This window comes from Crotalus tigris, unplaced genomic scaffold (genome assembly GCF_016545835.1).
Source record: "Crotalus tigris isolate CLP2741 ecotype Arizona unplaced genomic scaffold, ASM1654583v1 scf7180000020588.15403103151:6194809, whole genome shotgun sequence".
NCBI classification, from domain to species: Eukaryota; Metazoa; Chordata; class Lepidosauria; order Squamata; family Viperidae; genus Crotalus; species Crotalus tigris.
This window is the reverse complement of record NW_024098092.1, coordinates 5,803,355-5,821,909: the sequence shown is the minus strand read 5'-3', so window position 1 is coordinate 5,821,909 and position 18,555 is coordinate 5,803,355. Positions and strand designations below refer to the sequence as shown.

Below are 18,555 nucleotides of genomic sequence, written 5' to 3'. Positions count from 1 at the left end.
TTCGAACCCTTTTCCTCCACCCCCCCCCCAGCAAAAAAGTCTGGAGGGCAAATTGTGGCTGAAGACCTCCCAGCTCGGTTTCCTCTCCGCTTCCCAGGTGGGCAGAGACGCATGAAGGGGGGAGGGGGGAAGGACAAAACTCCCCCAAGCCGAATCTGGAAGGAAGAAGCACAAAATCCCTGTTGCTGGCTGGAGGGCCCGGCCTCTGCCAAGCCAAACAGGAGGGGAGGCTTGGCAGCAGGCCAGGAGCAACAAGGAGGGGCCCTCTTTGCAACCCACCCCTCTTGCATGGCAGGCTGGCTGGCCTCCCCCCCCGCAGGGAGGGGAGGCCTTTGCTGCAAAGCTATGTTTGCAGAGCCTTCTCCACACAGCTGGAAGGGCAGGGAAGGGGGGGGAATAAGAGGCCAAATGCCCCCCCTCCCACTTCCTCCAGCACGGAGAAGAGAGGGATCTGAAAGTGTGCCTGGGTCTCAAGAGGCTCAAGAACTCTCCAAACATGAAAACTTTGTGGGCTTCAACTCCCAGAATTCCACAGCCAGCATGGAAACCCCTGCCCATCTCCATCTGGAAGGCTCCTGGGAAGCGGCTTGGCCCCCCAACTCCCACAACATTGTGCATTCCCACAACATAGTTTTAACACTGGGAAATCCCAGGGAGTTTGCTCCAGATTCTTCCTTTAAGGCTTGTTGGCCGCTTTGCATTCCTCGTTTCTTGAGCAGCTTGCTCTCTTTTGCCATCCCATAACTGTCTGCCTTTCCCTTTGCAGTTTCATCACCTGGCCCCTAAATTAAAAATAAATGCTCCAATTAAAATTGCAGGTTCAAAAAAGGCTGGTGGAGGAACTGCCGATATTACAAAGACTCTGGATTGCTGCCCTCCTGTGGTTGTTCTGGGCTATTGCAGCTCTAGAGGGCAGCCCTCTGGTGGTGCTTTGGCGCAATTGCCCCCAGCAAAGGACAGTTTTGACCAGTTCAACTTAAAAAAATGATTGTGGTGGTCAGCTTATTGTTACGATCTGCTGTTTTGCTCTACAAGTAGCCAAGGTGCATAACAAACTTAAAAGGGATATTTCATTTATGATATAAATATTAAAACATGAAAAGGCCATTTTAAGAGCCAAGGCACGCTGATTGAAAGCCACTGACTCATTTTTTCCTTACTGGGTGTGACCCCCTCCCAAATTCGCTGCTGGCTGTTAACACAACAGGTGAGGAATGCCAGCTGAGGCCTGCTCCGCAGGGCTGGCGCTGCCTGCTCTCCTCCACCACCCTAGAGATTTGGGCACTGCTGCTTTATCCCAGTTTTTTCATTGCTGAACAAAAGTCACCAGAACTGAGATTTCAAACATTTTTTTTATTTTTTGGGAGGGATTATTTGTGCCCCAAAACTGGGGATCCAGACAGCTTTAATTTCCAGTAAAATTTGCTAGCCCAATGCCTTGTGTTTGGAGGTGTATTTTTAGGGGGAAATTCGGATTTTAAAAATCAGGTTTGTTTCCCTACAACCTGGAACGCAGGCAGGTGCTTTCTTCCTGAGTTTGTTGGTTTTCTTGCAGACGTTTCATGACCCAACTAGGTCACATCATTGCTAGAAACCAGAAACCAACTCTCTGCTAGCACTGACGATGTTACCTAGCTGTGTCACGAAATGTCTGCAAGAAAACCACTAAACTTAAGACACCAGCAAGGGCCCCACAGTTGGGAGGGAGCAAAGGTTGGTGGCCATTTGGGACACCCTACCCCAAAGCCCCAGGGCCAAGCTGGAGAAGACATAGCACCCCTCTGCTCCTGGAGAATCCACATTACGGAGAAGGGGAAGGAAATAATGTGATAGGGGAAAGCTACCCTCCGGTGATTTTTTACTGGGGTTCCTTCTGCCCCTAGGATGTTCCCCCATTTCATCTGCACTCAGGGAGACCAGCCACCCACTCACCTCTTTCCCACGGAAGGAACACAATCACACAGCACAGCAAAATTATATCCGCAGGGAGGAATCAGTTGGCGCTGTCATTGGCAAGGGACCAAAATTGACCCCCCCATCTGAGTAGGGGGATTAAAGCAAGCTAAAAGTCCGACTCTCAAGATCCCAAATTCATGCGGCTTAAAATAGCTCAGCGCTTCCTGCTGTGGCGAACGAGCTGAGCAGCGGGACCCCTCCCCTCCCCCCCAAAAAACTTTTATGAAAAGTCCCGGATGAGGCGTTTGGCCAGCAGAGCTTAATGAAGGACGGTGAGGAGGGAGGAGTGGAGATCTGTCTTTGAGGGATAAAGCACTTTTAAGTTCCCCTCTGCGTCCACCACCCGGACCTGCTCCAAGACCAGGGGGCTGTTTGGGGGGCTGCCTTCTGGCGCGAGGATTTCGTGATCTGAGCCAGCTTCCCCGTCTTTGTGGACTGCAGTCAGCTTGTTCAACTCGGCCATTTTCTGCAATTCAAAAATAAGGAATAACCGTCATAATAAAAGAGATGATTTAGTTACGACTAGTCATTTAGTTATGATGGAAACCCCCCTCCCAAAAAAGTATTTGACCTGATTCTGGGGTTCCACACCCCACTCTGGTCAATTCTGGGCACTTGGCAACTGGCCAGCATTTTGCCGCGTCCTGCTGTTACCCAGCCACGATTTATGATATTTTTGCTGAAACCAGGGTTTACTTCTGGGTTCTGGCCAAAACGCCCACTACGAACAACGGGCTCATTTAATGACCACAGAGTTTACTGTAACATCGCCATGTTGGCTGCAAAATAGGCTGTAAAATAGGCCCGGTCACATGACTGACACACTTTACGTCTGTCATGACTTTTAACTAGAATTGGCAGGTCCCACTGTAGTCGTAAGTTGGGGGCTGCCCGTGAACCTGTTATTAGGCTGGATGCACACCTTGTGGTCCCAGCTGTGGGGTGCAATTCCCAACAGCCCGAGGCCCATGGTTCCCAGCACTGATATGAGAGGCGGGGAAGAGTGGGGGGAAGGAGGACGTACCACAATGAGGGTGTCCATCACATCTTTGCACAGCTGAAGGCTCGTGCCGCTGGTCACTTCAAGAAGCAAATCGGTGGTGGTTTTCCCAAGCTTCAAAAGACCAAATGGAAATGTGAGCAAAAACCATCCCTGCGTTTTCAAGAAGTCCTCGATTTACAACTATTCATTTAGCGACCGTTCAAAGTTGCAACAGCCCTGGAAAAAGTGATTTTCAACCAGTCCTTGCACTGACGTTGGTTCGGCTTCATGATCACTGCATCAGTGCAGTCAAGTCCCAACTGTGCTTGTAAGAGCTATCTTTGCTATGTTTCCTCCTAGATTACAATACATTTACACGAGGCTGGCTTGGCTGTGATTTGCAGACTGAAGAACTGGTCTCCATATTGCAGGAATCCCAGCCCCTCCCCCACCCGCTGCTCCGTCAAGCCCCTTCCTCACCTTTGTTTTCTCACTGTTCGTAATAGGAGGGAACGAAATCACGGCACCTTCGGCATCAGCCAGGCAGGGATAATTTTCTTTCCCATCCAGGAGCTGAAGGTACCTGCAAAGATTGGAAGAAAGGCGGCCTACATTATTAGGACACTATTATGGTCGTATAAGGGTAATTTAGTTTAAATTTAAATTTTAATGAAGAATTTGAGTTTATTTGAGCACAAAATCTTTGTTTCTTTTAGGAAACCCTGCCAGGAACCCCGTTTAATCTACACACGTGGTAACTCTTGAACCCATGCTCCACCCTACTTTTTCTCCTCTGCCTCGAACTCATGACGCACTTGTACAATCCAGAGATATTCTGTCTTTTTTTCTGTTTCCGTTGCTCCTCAGCTTCGGCCTGCAATTGGCGAAGGAGGTCGTTGGCCTTTGTCTCCTTCCGGCCCAGGGGGACGATCTGAAAAACAGGAAGCGTTTCATCACATCCGTTCCAAAATGGGCAGGACCTCAGGCAGCTTCGGAGAGAAAGACTGAGGCAGAAACAGGCAAGCAACTTATATCTGTGGGGTCCTGGGTGCTCTCTGAGCTGGGTTGTTTTCTTACAGATGTTTCATGACCCAACTAGGGAACATCATCAGGGCCAGAAGGGGGGGGGGTTGCATTGATGATGTTACCTAAATGGGTCCTGAAATGTCTGCAAGGAAAGCAAACATGCTCAGGGAGCACCAAGGACCCCTCCTCCTACTCCCCCTCCTCTCCAGAAACCCTCTGCTGGAGCACAGCCCACCTTCAACTCCTCTGGGGCCCGAGCTTCATAAACAAGTGGTCCTTTCACCAGCTGCAGGTCATGAGTCGCAATGGTGGCTGCTGTTCGCTTCTCACAAAGGTCCTCGTGGAGTTTTGTCTGTTTGTGGGATTAAAAGAAAAACAGCTTTACATTTATTTTGAACTATTCCTTATTCCTGCTCCCAATGGCTTAGTGTCCTTTTCGGAGCCCCACCTGCACAGAGAGGAACCTCTTCAGAGCATTGCCTGTGCTGAAATCCATGCCTTTCACCACACAGCACACAATGTAAGGGCGGACGTCTTTCGCACTGGGGCCGGCTTTCACCACCAACGGTGCCAAGTTGTCAGAGATGTGAAGAATTTTCACAAGCAGTTTTTGGGTGTCTTCCAGTTCGTCATCGCTACCTGTTTTCTTCTTGTTCTTTTCCCGCTTCTTTTTCCGGCTTTCTTCCCTCTCGGCGCCACCCTCCTGTTTGCCTCTCCCTCGGCGCAGATACTCCAAGATCGATTTAGTCTGGCAGCCGTTCACCATCTTCTCCAGCCGTTTGTCCTTGAGGGCGTTGCCTTTCAGGTTGACGTCCTTCAGCTTTGGGCAGTCGGCCAGCTCCGCTGGGATTTCGGAGAGCTTGTTATTGGAGACGTCCAAAGTCTGGAGAAAGAAAACAGAGCTAGCTATTTCAACCAAGGAAAGAGTGCAAAAGAGAGCAAATCCCTAGGGCAGGAGTCTTCAGACTGGGCCCTTTTATGACTTGTGGACTTCAACTCCCAGAATTCCTCAGCCAGCCCCCCCCCCGCTCGAGCAGGAGACCGTTCGCTGTCCATTCTCTTCCTGAAGGCCTCTAGCGATGGAGCATCCACAGCTTTTTAAACCGTTCCACCGATTGTTTTCACTGCCAGGAAATTCCTCCCCATTTTGAGTATGGACCTCAGAATACAGTATAACAGAGTTGGAAGGGACCTCGGAAGGTCCTCTAGTCCAACTGCAGCTTGAACAGGAGACCCTATGCATATGTAAGCCTCTGCTTTAATGGAGAGTCTGGAGGATCTACCATGCCGGCATCCCCTCCCACCTTGGCTCACCTTCAGCCCGGCCAGGCGGGCCACCTCGGCGCCCAGCACCTCCAGCTCGTTCTCGGCTGCCTCCAGCAGGCCCAGCAGCGGCAGGGGCGAGGGCGGCGGGCCGGGCCGGCGACCCCGCTGAGCGGGCGGCGGGGGCAGCATCGTCCCCGGGAGGGCCCGCAGCCGGTTCCCGCCCAGCAGCAGCTCCTGCAGCGCGGGGGCCGAGCGGGCCAACCCGGGGCCCAAGCCGCGCAGCCGGTTGCGGCGCAGGTTTAGTACCCGCAGCTCGGGCAGGGCCGGCGCCTCCCCGCCCACCTCCTCCTCCCCGGCCCCGTCCAGCCCGCCCAGCTGCGGCGGCAGCTCCTCCAGGCCATTGTCCGACAGGTCGAGCGACCGCAGCCCGATCGGGAGCAGGCGCCCGGCCAGGGAGAGCCCCGCCGGGCCCAGCGCGCAGCCGGGCAGCGCCAACGCCTGCAAGCCCGAGAGAAGGCCCAGCGCCGCACCGGGCTCGCGTAGCTCCGGGCAGCCGCGGACCTCCAGAGAGCGCAGCGCCGCGCCCAGCTCGCCCAGCGCGGCCGGAAGGCGACCGCCGGCCTCGCGGACCCGCCGCTCCAGCGCCTCGCCGGCCTCCAGCCGCATTTCCCGCCGCCCGCCCGCCACGGCCGCCGCCAGCTCGGGCCAGCACTCCTCGACTCCCCCGGGCGCCGCCATGTTCGCTCGCTCCGCCGGCCGCTTCCGGCGCGCGCGGATGACGTCCTCTACGGTCCTCTTTCCCGCTACGTCACGTCGATTCCCTTCCCCGCTCGGCTTCTTTTGCGCAGGCGCCGAGACATTTTAGGAGCGATGCTTCTCAAGTTGGGACTGTTTTTTAAGATGGGCGGACTTCCTGGCTGGGGAATTCTGGGAGTTGAAGTCCATCCACCTTTCAGACCTTAAAAGAGATTTTTTTGCCCTCATTGATCTGTGCCCGAGCTGGTTCCAGATCTTCCTTCCAGTGGTGCTGCTGGTGCTCCCCTTCTCCTTCCTAATGACTGATCAGAGCAACGAAACAAATTTAACAAAGAAATCAATAAATATTCCCTGGGTGAGGAATTCTGGGAATTGAAGTCCCCAAGTCCCAGTTTGGAGACCCCCGGATTAGTGGCATCAAGGAAGTGCCAAGCCCTACACGGACCTTCTCCAGGGCGATGTGTCCCAACTAGGTCTTCTAATGCTGCCTCTGCCCATCATGGTCTCTTTTGGGTTAACCTAGCCAGCATTGATCCCAAGCAAGCCCATAGAGCTTCTCCAGAAGGATCCTCCAGGTCTTCCAATGGCATCTCCTTCCTCACTGCTATAATTGAATCTGTCTACCTTGTTGCCGGGGATCTTCTCCTGCAGGGTCCTCGGTGCTCTCTGAACTTGGCTGTCTTCTTGCAGATGTTTCATGACCCAACTGGGGAGCCTCGTCGATGCTTCTGTAGATCCATCTTCACCAGCACTGAATCTGCTCCCTGGTTGGGTCATGAAACGTCTGCAAGACAACTACCAAGGACCCCATAGTCCACTGTCCCCCTCTTCCTCTTTAGAGACCACCCCCTCCCTTCTAGCACGGATAACTTTGGATCACAAAATGTCTACAAGGAAACAACCAAGCTCAGAGAGCACCAGGGACCCCTCAGTCCTTCTCTCCTCTCCTCACACCCAACTCCCTTCTAGCACTGAAGAGGTTCGCTTGTTGGGTCACTGCGTGGACAAATGGCTGCTGTTTTATAGGCAAGAATTTTATGTTTGTTGTTGCTTCCTTCCTAGGGCTGAGAGGGAGGGACTGGCCCAACTTCACCCATCTGACTCTGTGTCTAAGTGGGACTAGAACTCACGGTCGCCGTGTTTCTAGCCTGATGCCTTAAACGCGATACCCAAATGGCTCTTAGTTCTAAAACACCAATTTGTTTTGAGCCGAGAATGATGCTGCAAAAACAGTAATAAAAAAACAGAACTGGATGAGCAGAAAACAGACGTATAAAAAGGACCGGACACCCATTAGCTGAAATTCAGAGCTTTATTATCAGTTAAATACAAACAGGAGTGTAACGTGATTCTATGTAGCACGGTGCCAGCAGAATTCTGGAATCAGACCTGCTATCCAGCTTATTTGCTCTTAAAACAGTCGGAATAAAAACGGCCCCCATCCCTCAAGGACTTAACCGATTCCTTTGAGGTAGGGCTCCACTTTGGCGAATTGAAAGGATTCCCCCCCCCCACAAGATGTGCTTTTCAAACTTTGAGACGGGCCAGAGGTTTCTCCACAAGGCCCGCAGATGATGGAGAAGGTACTTTTTGATTTTCCATAATCTTTCTTTCCCAACTGTTTTGTCATAGAGGACAATAAATAGCAAGCGGGTTCACAGCATAATAGAAAGTGCTCGTTACAATTCCTACATGTGGACCCCAACCCCAGACAAAGTGGCTCAGCGGAGCCCCCCCAATCAAGTCATAAACCCTGATCTTCATGGAGTGCCCTTTAAAAAAAGGAATGCTGATTTCCTGCAACCTGGTTTGATTTAATAACCCTCTTAAAATAAGATTCTTGCCTGTCCTGAGCAAATTAAGATAGGATGGGGAGATGACATAAGGAGACTGAGGTATCTGTCAGAAAACAGTATTTTTCTATATATTGATGCATTTCAGAAACCTGTGCATAAGCCCTTGGTTGAGATACCTCAAAGAGATACAAATCAATTTGTTTTTTTTAAAAAAATGCCTTTTTGTAAAAAAATAAAAACAAAAAACGCTACCCGTCTTTTCAAGCGAGGTTTGGAAGGATAAGACCAAGAAGAGATTTTTCTTTACTTGATTAGGATTCTATGCATAATTTCTACTTCCTTTGCTCAGTTGTTTATAAAACCTTTCCTGCCTTCGAAAAAGGGAACTGCTTTTTATTTCTCTGGATAGGCTCCTGACAGGGCTGCAACCCTGAACAAAGTTAACTCCATTTTGGTGACTTTCAGGACATCATAATTAACCCACCCAACCGCTCCTTGAGGCATAAAAAGCCAAAATAATGCCAAAAAAACCCCTGCATTATTTTTTCTTTTTGATCAAGCCTGCAAGGAAAAATTTTCAGATTTTGCCAGGCTGGGCAATGGGGAAAGCTTGACCCTTAGGGTCAGGAGTTGGCTGCTATTGCCAAAAGGCCTTGGCCATTCGCAGGTTTAATTTTTTACTTTGCAGGACTCTGTTTGGCCTGCCTTCCGGGGAAAGAGTGTGGAGTGTGTTGAAAAGCCCTTTAAGGGTTCCTACCCTTAAGCAACACATCTTACAAATTCTGACAGCTCTACTATCTGCCAGAGATAGGAGCTTCTAATCTGCCTTCTGCCTTGGTTTTAATTACTCACCTAGGGAATATTTACTGATTCGTTAAATTTATACACCGCCCCACCTTACAGGTGCAATCTTGGGGTACCCACGTTGTAGCTGCTCCGTCGCTGGAGGTTTTTAAGAAGAGACTGGACAGCCATGTGTCTGGGATACTATAAGGTCTCCTGCCATGGACAGAGGGTTGAGCTAGAAGACCTCCAAGGTCCCTTCCAGTCTTGTGATTCTATGTTTGAATCAGATGGAAGACCATTAAAGAGAGAAGCAACCTAGAACTACGGAGAAATGTCTTGGTTGTGAGACCTGTGAAGCAATGGAAGAGACTGCCCTCCATCCCTGGGGGGGGGGGGTGTCTTCAGCCATTTGACTGGGTTGGTATAAGGTCTCCTGCTTCAGCAGGGGGTTGGTCTAGATGTCCTCCAAGGCCCCTTCCAACCCCATTATCCTATATAGATATTGGAGTGCAGATGTTGTAAATAAGAGGTGTGGGGGGGGCATTGGCGGAGGACAGCCCCTTTCAGACCGCTGCTGGGCCCTCCCCCTAACGCAAGCCCTACTGCAGTGGAAGAAAGAGTACGTGGCCCCTGGGGGGGGGGCGGGAGGGCAAAGAAGGGATCGGCGTCATCGCTTTGCATACGTTCTGCCAGTATTTTTATTCAACCCTCCTCGTGGGGTGGGGATTTTGCTCCCCACCGTGGGCGACCGCAGCTTCACTCCCAGGGGTCCCGACCGGTTCAGGACGGTTCCGCCAGCCCGGCCTGCAAAAAGTAAAAAGAAGAGAAAAGGGTGTGTCTGTGTGTGCATTTAACCCCCCTCTGAGGAAGAGATGGGAAAATAGGAAGGGGGGGGGGAGCTGCTGTCTCCACCATTCAAAGTCTGCTGCCAGTGATGGGCTCAAGGTACGTAACTCGAGGATTACCTGTAAGTACCTGGGGCTAGTAAGACACGGATTCCCAGCTGAAAGTGCCAGCTGTGCGTTTGGTAGCCCTGATTTCTGGGGAGAAATGAGGGCACCCCAGTTTATGGGGGGGGGGAGAAACACGAGGGGGTCTTTACCGGTGACGGTCTGCGTGGGCAAGGTCTTGTTCAGAGAAGGCAAGCGCCTCGGGTTCATGCGGCAGCCGTCTCTGCCCATCAGGTGCACCTTCCAGGCCTGGGGGGGCGAGGGGGAGGGAGAGAGGGGAAAAATGGTTCAGAGGGTCTGAAGGAGGAAGAGGAGGATCAGCGGACGACAGGCTGGCAACCCCCAGCTGAAGAAGGGAGGTTGGGTGGCAGTGGGGCCTCCCCTGGTGTGTTGGATTGTCCCATAGCCCCTTCCCCTCTTTCACTGAGTCAGGCCCTGTCCTTGGTCCTGTAGGACAGGAAGAGGACCCTTCCCTGGTCCTCCCCCCCCACTCTGTTATCCTGAGGAGCGGCCCCTCCCTCCACGCCCGCAGCTCTCACCTCCTCGCCTGGGGTAAAATTGTCGTGGCATAACGGACAGCGGTTGGCCACTTTCTCAGACTTGGCCGCTGGAGAGAAGAGACGGGAGACGTCAGCCTCTGGGGGAGGGTCCCAGAGGCCCAAAGGACCCCCCCCCAAAAGGGAAAAAAAGGACTGACGGTTGCAGGATCTCCCCTTGACGTGCCGGGCCAGCTCCTCCTTCGGCAGGGCCTCGCAGCAACGGGAACACTTGGCAAAGTTGTCCTTCTTCTCACACTCTGTCAGCAAGTGCTCGGTCAGGCTGGCGATCTCCACCACCTGCCCGGTGGGGGGGGGACACAGAAGAGGTCCTTGATCTGAGACGATGGCGAGATCTGTGTGTGTGTGTGTCTGTGTGTGTCTCCCCCAGGCTGGCAAGAGAACCCCTGGGCTCCCCCAAAGAAGCGAGGCCTGCGTTCCCAACCCTTTGGGGCCAGGTCTCTGTGAGCAACTAGCCTAGACTGGTTTGCAAACAGGTTTGGTGTTTTTTTTGTTTTTTTTTTCAAAATGAACATGGCGGAATAACGAATGAGCGGAAGGGAAGGGCAGGCTGGACGAGAGAAACTGCAGTTGAATCTCCCCTCAAAACCTCCAACGATGGAGCACCCGCAGCTCCAGGAGGGAAGCTGTTGGGGGAAGGTGGGAGGGCTCACCTGCTTGCAGAAGTCACACCTGGTCAGCATGGGGCAGTGCTTCCAGTAATGGAGGTCCAGCCCTTCCTCGGTGAAGGAGTCGTCTCTCTCCCCACAAAAGATACAGAGGCTGACAAGGAGGAAGGAAGAAGAGGGAAAATGACAAATTAAGACCCAGGAAGGAAAGAAGGAAGGAAGGAAGGAAGGAAAGATTCTTACATTCCCACAAACAATCTTAGACCCAACCCATCTTGAATTCTGTTGACTCTTATCTAGTGCCAATTTTAGTGCTGACCACTGCTGGACTAGGTTCTGGTGGAGAGGCAGGAGCAATAAAGCAGCTTAGCTTGAATGTATGGTTTGTCCACCCAGCAGGAGGGGAAGAATGCTCGTCCTCCTTAAAGGCAGGGAGACTGGCCTTACTGCCTGCCGGCCATCCCATCCCCAGGGCTAGGCCGGCCCCACCAACGACTCACTTGTCCAGGTAGTTGGCAACCGATGAGTGGTCATCCAGAGGATCTGCCGGGACGGGCTGGGCAGCCTTCTTGGACGGTTTCTGCAAATCCCTGTCTTTTTCCTAAAAAGAAATTAAGAAAGTCAGAAGCAACAGAAAGGCCGGATCTTTGCTGACAGCCAGCTTAATTAACGGGGCAGAAAAGGGGGTTCTGTCGGTACCCCTGAAACCTGCATGGCAGCTGACAATTTAGGGCCCCCCGAGCAACAGCAGGAGGCAGGAGCTGCCCTTCTCAGGCTGACAGCCCACAGGTGTGCTGGAGGGCAACATCTGGTGAGACCCATGCTGGCTGGGGACGATGGGCATTGTCAGGCTGCCTTGGATGCCCCTGGATACCTTGTCGGCTTGGGCGTCCGTCTGCATCTCCTTCAGGGCTGCCACTTGACCTTGCAAGGCCTTGATCTCATCTTTCTTCTCCTTCTCTGCTTCCTCAGTCGCTGACTTCTTCTGGGCCTGTTCAGACAACCGTGGAGCCCCTGAGCCAGCATCAGGCACGGCACGGAAGGCTCCTGTAGAATGGGGATCCTCTCCACCTCCTCTCTGCACCCCCCTTCCTTCTAGCACTGATGAGGCCACCTAACCGGGTCATGAAATGTCTTCAAGAAAGCCACCAAGCCCAGAGAGCACCAAGGGGCCCCTGTCCTCCTCCATTCACCTAACCCCACTCCCTTCTAAGACTGACGATGTAATCTAGCTGGGTCATGAGACGTCGGCACACACTTGGACCTCTAAGAACTGGGCCAGGGCTTTTCAGAATGAACCATGCAGACCCACAAAACACCCACATGGGCACAACACTTCCTTGGGATGAAGGCCGGACTCCTGACGAAGGCTCCTCCCTTACTTTGAGCTCAGCGTCGGTCAGTCGGCCGTCGATTTTAGCGAAGCCATCGAACAGGGTCTTGTACAGCACATTCTTCCGGGTGTTGGCGTCGTCGGGGGGCAGATAATCCAGGATGTTGTCTTGGTGCTGCCGATACATGTCCAAGATGATCCGGAGAGCCGTTTCCCGCACCTCGAAGACACGGTGCTCCAGAGCTCCTGTGGCAAACTGAGACCAGAAAGCTTCCCAATCAGGCTCAAAGGTGAGCATCTGGCATAATCATTTAGGATCTGCAGCGACAAGGAATCTGAGAACAAATTGTGGGAGGTTATAGGACCTCAGAGTTCTTACTCGCATGACGTTATCGACCGTGAAGCCGGAGTTCTCGGTGCCCAGGTGTTTCAGCAAGCGTTCCACCAGCTCCACCTGGCTCATGGCGAGGTGTGTAGGGCAGTGGGGCCTCAGGGGCTGCACCAGGTGGGTAGGGATGATCTGCAGAGGCTTCACTTCGTTGCAAAGGGCCATCTCCTGCAAAGAGGCAGGGCAGCTTACTGATTCATTCAGAAAATCCAAATCCAAAATCCAAAAGAAAAAAAAAAAAACGTTAACAGAGAAAAAAACTAGGCAAGGACATAAAAAAATAAAATAAAATGTGAATTTTTAAAACCGCATGGAAATTTCAGTAAAAGACGAGTCTCTGGCCACACTGGGGATGGAATGTCAACCAATCGGCTGCAGAGTTTCCCTGCAGGTAGACTCACCTGGATGAAGTTGGCGGAGGCTGTCCGAAGGCGGGCCGAGGAGTCCCCCGTGCGGGAGAGGAGGTTGGGGAAGGTCCGCTCCAGGCAGAAAACGGTCTCCTGCTTGCCCAGTTTGTGCTTGGGGATGTACTGTGTGATGCTCATTTTCAGGAGCTTCAAGGAGGCGTGGAAAACCTGCCGCGTTTGAAGAGAGGAGGACAAGAGAACAGCAACACAGAACCCTCCAGGTGAGCCGTTCTCAGTTTCGAAGGAACCTCAACCAGCTGCTTTTCTTCTTCGCGTCAGCTGGAAGCGGGACGCAGGAGACCGGGGGATGGGGCAGAGCTTTGGGGAACCGGGGGGTGGGTGGGGGGGATAAAGAGCCCCTACCCAGGTGACCCCAACCCTCTCGGCCTCCCGGTTTTCGCCTTCCCTCACCGAAGAGACGATATCTTTGATGGCCCTCACGACGAGGAAGACGGCCCCTCGGAGCATGTTCTTGAGCTCCTCCTTGGGGGTGCTGGTGGGAGCCTCGATCATTTTCTTGTAGATGGCCAGCAACGAGTCCTCGCGATACGACCAGGTTTTGGAGTAGGCGCCGGCCACCTGGGCAAAGCAAGGCGGGAAGGAAGGAGAGGGGCCTGGCGGGAGACCGAGAGCTGCCCTCTGCTAGCCCTAGGGAGTCCTCCAGTTACGGCCATTTGTTTAGTGACGGTTCAGAGTTACAACGGCCCGGGAGAAGCGAGTTAGGGCCGCATTTCGCACTTACAAACCCTGCAGCGTCCCCCAGGGTCATGCGATCAAAATCCAGACCCTTGGCAATTGGTTCATATTTATGACGGTCGCATAAAGGGGCTCACGTGATCCCCTTTTCGACATTTCCGACCGACAAAATCAATGGGGAAGCCAGATTCCCTTCACAGCCTGTGGGTGTCCCGTCCCCCTCCCGTCCCAAAGTCCAAGAGCTCCGGACGCCCCTCCCTGACCCCTGACCTCCTCCCTCCCTCTTTACCAGCGTCTCCCCGAAGACGTCGATGGAGGTGCTGGCCTCCCGCAGGGCCTTCTCGGTCAGAGGCTCCGGGTCGCCCACCGCCCCGCCCCTGGCCGTGTCCCCGGCCTCTTCCTCGGTCATCTCGGGCTCCAGCAAGGGAAAGCCCTCCTCCTGCTGCCGGCGGATGGCCGGGAGGGGCCGCTCGTCGTAAGGTAAGAACTCGACCTGGGAGAGAAGGGCCCGGCGGTCAAAGCTGGTGGCCGCAGAGCGTCCCTCCACGGTTGGAGTGCAGCTCCCAGAACCCCCAACGGCACTCTCAAGTCGAGCAAGCTTGGCAACCAACGTGGGAAGGGGCCACGTTTGCACAGAGCGAGAATGGGAGGGGGGCCAGGGTTGTGTCTAGGGCTGGAGATGTGAAGGTCAGGAGAAATCTGTGGGAAAAGGTCTCCCGCTGGAGAATTTGGTACTTGAGGAGAGGAAGAAGGAAGGGTAAAAAGGAGAGAAGGAAGAAGAGTGAACGATAAAAGGAAAAGAAGGAAGAGAGAAAAGGAAGAGGAGCGAAGGAAGGGGCGTGGCTAAGGAAAGGGGGCGGGAGAAGCAGGACCGAGAGCTGACCCAAACTTACGCTGATCTTCGGGAAGGCCTCTGCAGCGTTGGGAGCCGCCCGTGCCAGCGGGGGAGAGAAGGCCTGAGAAGGGGCCGGCTCAGGCGAGGGGACTTCGGGGGGCTTCTCGGGGGGCAAGGAGGCGGGGCTCTCTGGCTCAGCTTTCTCCCGCCAGGGGGACGGCAGGGGCTTCTTCTGCTGGAGGGTCGTGGTGGGCTGAGCCACAGGCTCGAGTGGCAGGTCAGGTAGCCGCCGGATCTGAGTGTATGAAAGAAATTCGTTCATTCATTCCAGAATGGAAAGATTGCAGAGAAGGGGATTAGAAGAGAGTAAACAAGCCACAATGGGGATACACATCAAAAGGAATGCATTAGAGTTGGGAGTTGAAGTCCACACATCTTCACGTTGCCAAGGTTGAGAAACTCTGATCTAAAATAACTATGGGCCTACAATATCCTACAACTCCCAACCTCTGACCTAGTCTTGGGAGAGAAGAACAGTTTTTAATGGGGGTGGGTTCTTTTAAGCGGGTGGGGGGTTGCCAAGGGTCAGCTTCCAGAGGGGCTTAGGGATTCCTTCCTGGAGATATTCCACTTACCGCGAGATCTGGGTCCAAGAGGTTATGAAGCTCCAACTGCTGGTAGACCTTGACACGATAGTCTTCCATCTGCTGCTTCTTCTGCTTGGCCAAGTCGTAGTCCTCCCTCTTGACGGCACACCGTTTCTCCACCTCGTAGCGTCCCAGCCGCTCCCCGACCTGAAACAAGAGCCCGGAGTGGTTCAATTGGTCATAGCAGAGAAAACTTCTAAAGCACGGAGCAAGTGAGCACCCAAATATCCAACGGAGAACATTAATAATTAAATGAGTGGATTGGGCATTGCTGCCACAGCCATTCATCCAATGTACACACAAAGACAGGTAAAACTAGACCAATCTTGGTTAAGGAACCTGGTTACTCCAGTCCAACAAGCAGAACTTTTGATATTCAACAGAGAACAATCCCTCACAAGTTTTGCATGTCCAAGAGAACGAGAAAGGAAGGACCTCAAGGCAGCCGAGTCCCTTTCCACCTCTCCCGGTGGGACGCCTTCCCCACCCTCCCTCAGCCCCTGCTACCTTCTGCAGATCTGCGATGGCTTGCTTGAGCTTCTTGGCGTGATCGTAGTGTTCCTGGCGCACCGCTTCGTGCTTCTTCTCGTCCAGCTTGCGAATGATCTGGGCCACTTCCGGATCCTGGTACATGTCAAAGGCCAGATCATCCAGTGGAGAAATGGCGTCGGCCTTCCTGGAATGAAGGGGAGAACGGCAGTTTGGGATGGTGCCATGAGCACGGCCGTTGGGAGGGAGGGAAGGAAAATGGCCACGGAGAGGCCTCCCAGTTAGGCCATCCTCACCCAGGGTAGCTCCCGTCCAAGGCCGAGTCATCCAAATTGCTCCCTAGATAATGGTCGATCAGCTTCTCCCTGGAAGACTTGAAAACAAAACAACAACAAATAGAATTTTTAGCTGGAATGGGCACAATGTGGGTGAATGACAGCAACACTTAAATATACAACAACAACAACAAAAACAGAACTGGAAGGGACCTTGGAGGTCTTCTAGTCCAACCCCCTGCTCAGTCCAACCCCTCCCTCCAAATTTCCCAGACTCACCTGGCTGTTCTCAGGGCTCAAATCTGCAGGTTCCCCAATGATATTTATTGCCACAAGAGCAACCTGGAAAAACAAGAGACTCAGTTGGGAGGGTCTGCTGGGATTCTGGAAAAAAACATCCCCCTCCAGTTCACCAAAAGTGTCAAGAGATTAAATTTACAGCCAATTTTTTTTGGGGGGGGGGGGAGAAAAAAATCTTCCTCAGGATCAAGAAGGTGAGGGACGGCTTTTTTTTAAAGCACAGCTAGGGAAGTTATTCTAAGCTGCTCCCATTAACCATCTTGGGGTTAAATTTGTTTTACCTGGCTGTACAGATTGTACCGATTGGCGTAGTTTTTGTGGAAAGTCAACTTTAAATATTGTCCGACTGCATCCACGTAGACGGATTTCAACTCCCGGGCCCGATAGCTGGTCTTTTCGTTATCGGAAAGGGAGACATAACTGTAGAAGTGGGGGGGGGGAAGAGGTTTAATGCAGATTATATTTTACAAGTATTGTGAACCCTGCTGGATTATCACCTGCCTTCAAAAGCTCAATATTTTTCTAAGAAAAAAGATATCTGGAGTGAATTAGTCAGCTGCCAATACAGAAGGTTTGTGTGGAAGTGTTGGGTGAACCTCCGTCTTTTTCACAGACACTCTAAATTTAAAATTATTAGCTTGAAATCCTAAGCTATCCACAAATTCTCTCTCAAGTTCCAGAGGAAAGGAGACCAAGCAGAGGGTCAGCCTGTCAAATGTGTGTCTTAGGATCTGCAGCTGCTTATTTGGAACTGCACCTTGCTTTTATAGTTTGATCTGGAATCAGCGATGGAGCTGGGACCACTCACCTCCTGCTTCCACTGGGTGACCCCTAAGGGACTCAGGCACGAATACCGACACATCTCAAGAGAAGTAAAAGCTCACCCCAGCCTCTGGAATCGTTCCGATTTGTAGGGCGCAAAATAATCGGGCAGGTTTTCGCTGATGTAGAACTCAATTTTGCTGGAGATCATATACTGGTGAGCCAGGAGTTGCAGCTTTCGAATTCGGCACCGTTCCACCATCTGGAGGACTATTTCTTGGGGATATTGGCAGAGTCTGAAAATAAAGAAAAAGAGAGGCCTTTGATTTCCCATGCCAGGGTTGAAATGGAGGGAATATTATATTACACTCAATGACCAGGGGAAGGAAGGAAGGAAGGAAGGAAGGAAGGAAGGAAGGAAGGAAGGAAGGAAGGAAGGAAGGAAGGAAAAAAATATCTAGAATTTCTTGGGGCCTGACCTTGATGACCTCCATCCATTGACCGTTGGCGCGTGCACCATCAGTTCCTTGGCACTGAAGCCATCCTCATGTCCGGATGAACTTATAACAATGAACCCAATCTTGTGTGGCATCCTGCTCTCTTGTGCTAACTGGGAAGAAAGAACAGCCAAGTTTTAGTAAAAGTACGGATTTCTCATCAGCAAAGAATACAGCGTTTTAACTTCATGGTCTGAATGCAAGCAACTCTGAATGTTAGTCAAAGGCCCATCTTACATTTTTGAATTTACTGTCTTTTATTTGCTGATTTTAATTAATTGGTTTATACAATTGCTCAACTCAGCAAGCGGCTGTGGGAAACCGTGTTAAAAATAAAAATAAAAACAAAAAGGCGTTGGGGCCCTTCATACACCTGGGGCTACGGGCCTGGGCACATGTATTTGGATATTATTAGGGATCACCCAAAAGTGCTTTGAAGATGTAAGTTATTGACACGTTCTGCCCTCCGTCTCAATAAATGACTCTGGGTAGCTACAGAAATCGAAAATTTTTTACTTGTACTGTGTTTGCACGCACAAATGCTTTGCATGTTTTGGAATGGCATGCTTTGCATGTGCTCTGCTTGCATTTGCACGTGTTTTGCATGTATTGGAGTGGCATATTTGCATGCAGGTGCTTTGCATGTATCGGAATGGCATGTTTTGCATGCACGTGAGTTTTGCATGCATTAGATTGACATCCTGCGCTCGCATGCATGTCCCCCCCCTCCCCAGCCCGGCTTCCTCGCCGCCTACCTGGAGCCGATCCGTCCGTCGCGGCAGGCGGGGGCGGCCTCTTCTGCTCGCTCGTCCTTCACCACCATGAAAAGGCCTGCAGGGTGGGGGGACAGCTCGCTTGACTGGCTCCACTCGGGACCGGCGATGCCTCCCCCCGTCCCCGCTAAGAAGAGCCATAATAGTAATAAGACAACACCCCCCCCCTTTCTTAGCCCCCTGTCCGCTGTCCCCATCTAGTCGCGGGCAGTCCCACAAGCCTCCGCCCCGGGAGAGGCCCCGCCCCTTCCCGCCCGCCCCAAGGGAGTCCCCCCAGCCCCCCCGGTTGGAGGGGAGCCGGAGAGAAGCCCACCCGCCTCGCCCCCCTGCCCTCCTACTTTATTCCGGCTCCATCACTAGGGCCTCTGTTCCCCTAGCAACCGCTTCGACTCGACTGCGCAGGCGCGTGTGCGGCGGTACAGTGGCGGCCGGTGGGAAGGGAAGGACGAACGAGCCAGGGAGAATCGGAG

The 18,555-nt window shown here is 52.6% G+C and overlaps 2 protein-coding genes across 3 annotated transcripts; both read right to left on the bottom strand.

The window, feature by feature from the left end:
• Positions 1–1,333: 1,333 nt before the first annotated feature.
• On the bottom strand, positions 1,334–6,010 carry LRRC47 (leucine rich repeat containing 47). The gene is made up of 7 exons (XM_039367719.1): positions 5,279–6,010; positions 4,413–4,847; positions 4,200–4,316; positions 3,754–3,869; positions 3,419–3,521; positions 2,981–3,070; positions 1,334–2,422 (listed from the first exon to the last, which is right to left on the bottom strand). Exons 1-7 carry the CDS (start codon positions 5,966–5,968, stop codon positions 2,216–2,218), a joined length of 1,758 nt encoding a protein of 585 aa, XP_039223653.1. The 5' UTR covers positions 5,969–6,010; the 3' UTR covers positions 1,334–2,215.
• A 1,269-nt stretch (positions 6,011–7,279) lies between these two features.
• On the bottom strand, positions 7,280–18,552 carry CEP104 (centrosomal protein 104). Of its 2 annotated transcripts, XM_039367649.1 has the most exons (22): positions 18,424–18,552; positions 18,068–18,143; positions 17,295–17,425; positions 16,938–17,111; positions 16,335–16,473; positions 16,033–16,095; positions 15,775–15,851; positions 15,497–15,665; positions 14,978–15,136; positions 14,401–14,637; positions 13,797–14,000; positions 13,223–13,390; positions 12,806–12,979; positions 12,396–12,572; positions 12,066–12,272; positions 11,558–11,674; positions 11,184–11,284; positions 10,729–10,837; positions 10,216–10,354; positions 10,058–10,125; positions 9,671–9,767; positions 7,280–9,372 (listed from the first exon to the last, which is right to left on the bottom strand). In XM_039367649.1, the coding sequence occupies exons 3-22, from the start codon at positions 17,405–17,407 to the stop codon at positions 9,236–9,238; spliced, it is 2,829 nt and encodes a 942-aa protein (XP_039223583.1). In that variant the 5' UTR covers positions 17,408–17,425; positions 18,068–18,143; positions 18,424–18,552; the 3' UTR covers positions 7,280–9,235. The 2 variants fall into 2 exon arrangements, with proteins under 2 accessions (XP_039223583.1, XP_039223584.1); XM_039367650.1 differs by lacking the exons at positions 16,335–16,473; positions 16,938–17,111; positions 17,295–17,425; positions 18,068–18,143; positions 18,424–18,552 and having other exon boundaries at positions 15,497–15,661; positions 16,033–16,057.
• Between the last annotated feature and the right edge of the window lie 3 nt (positions 18,553–18,555).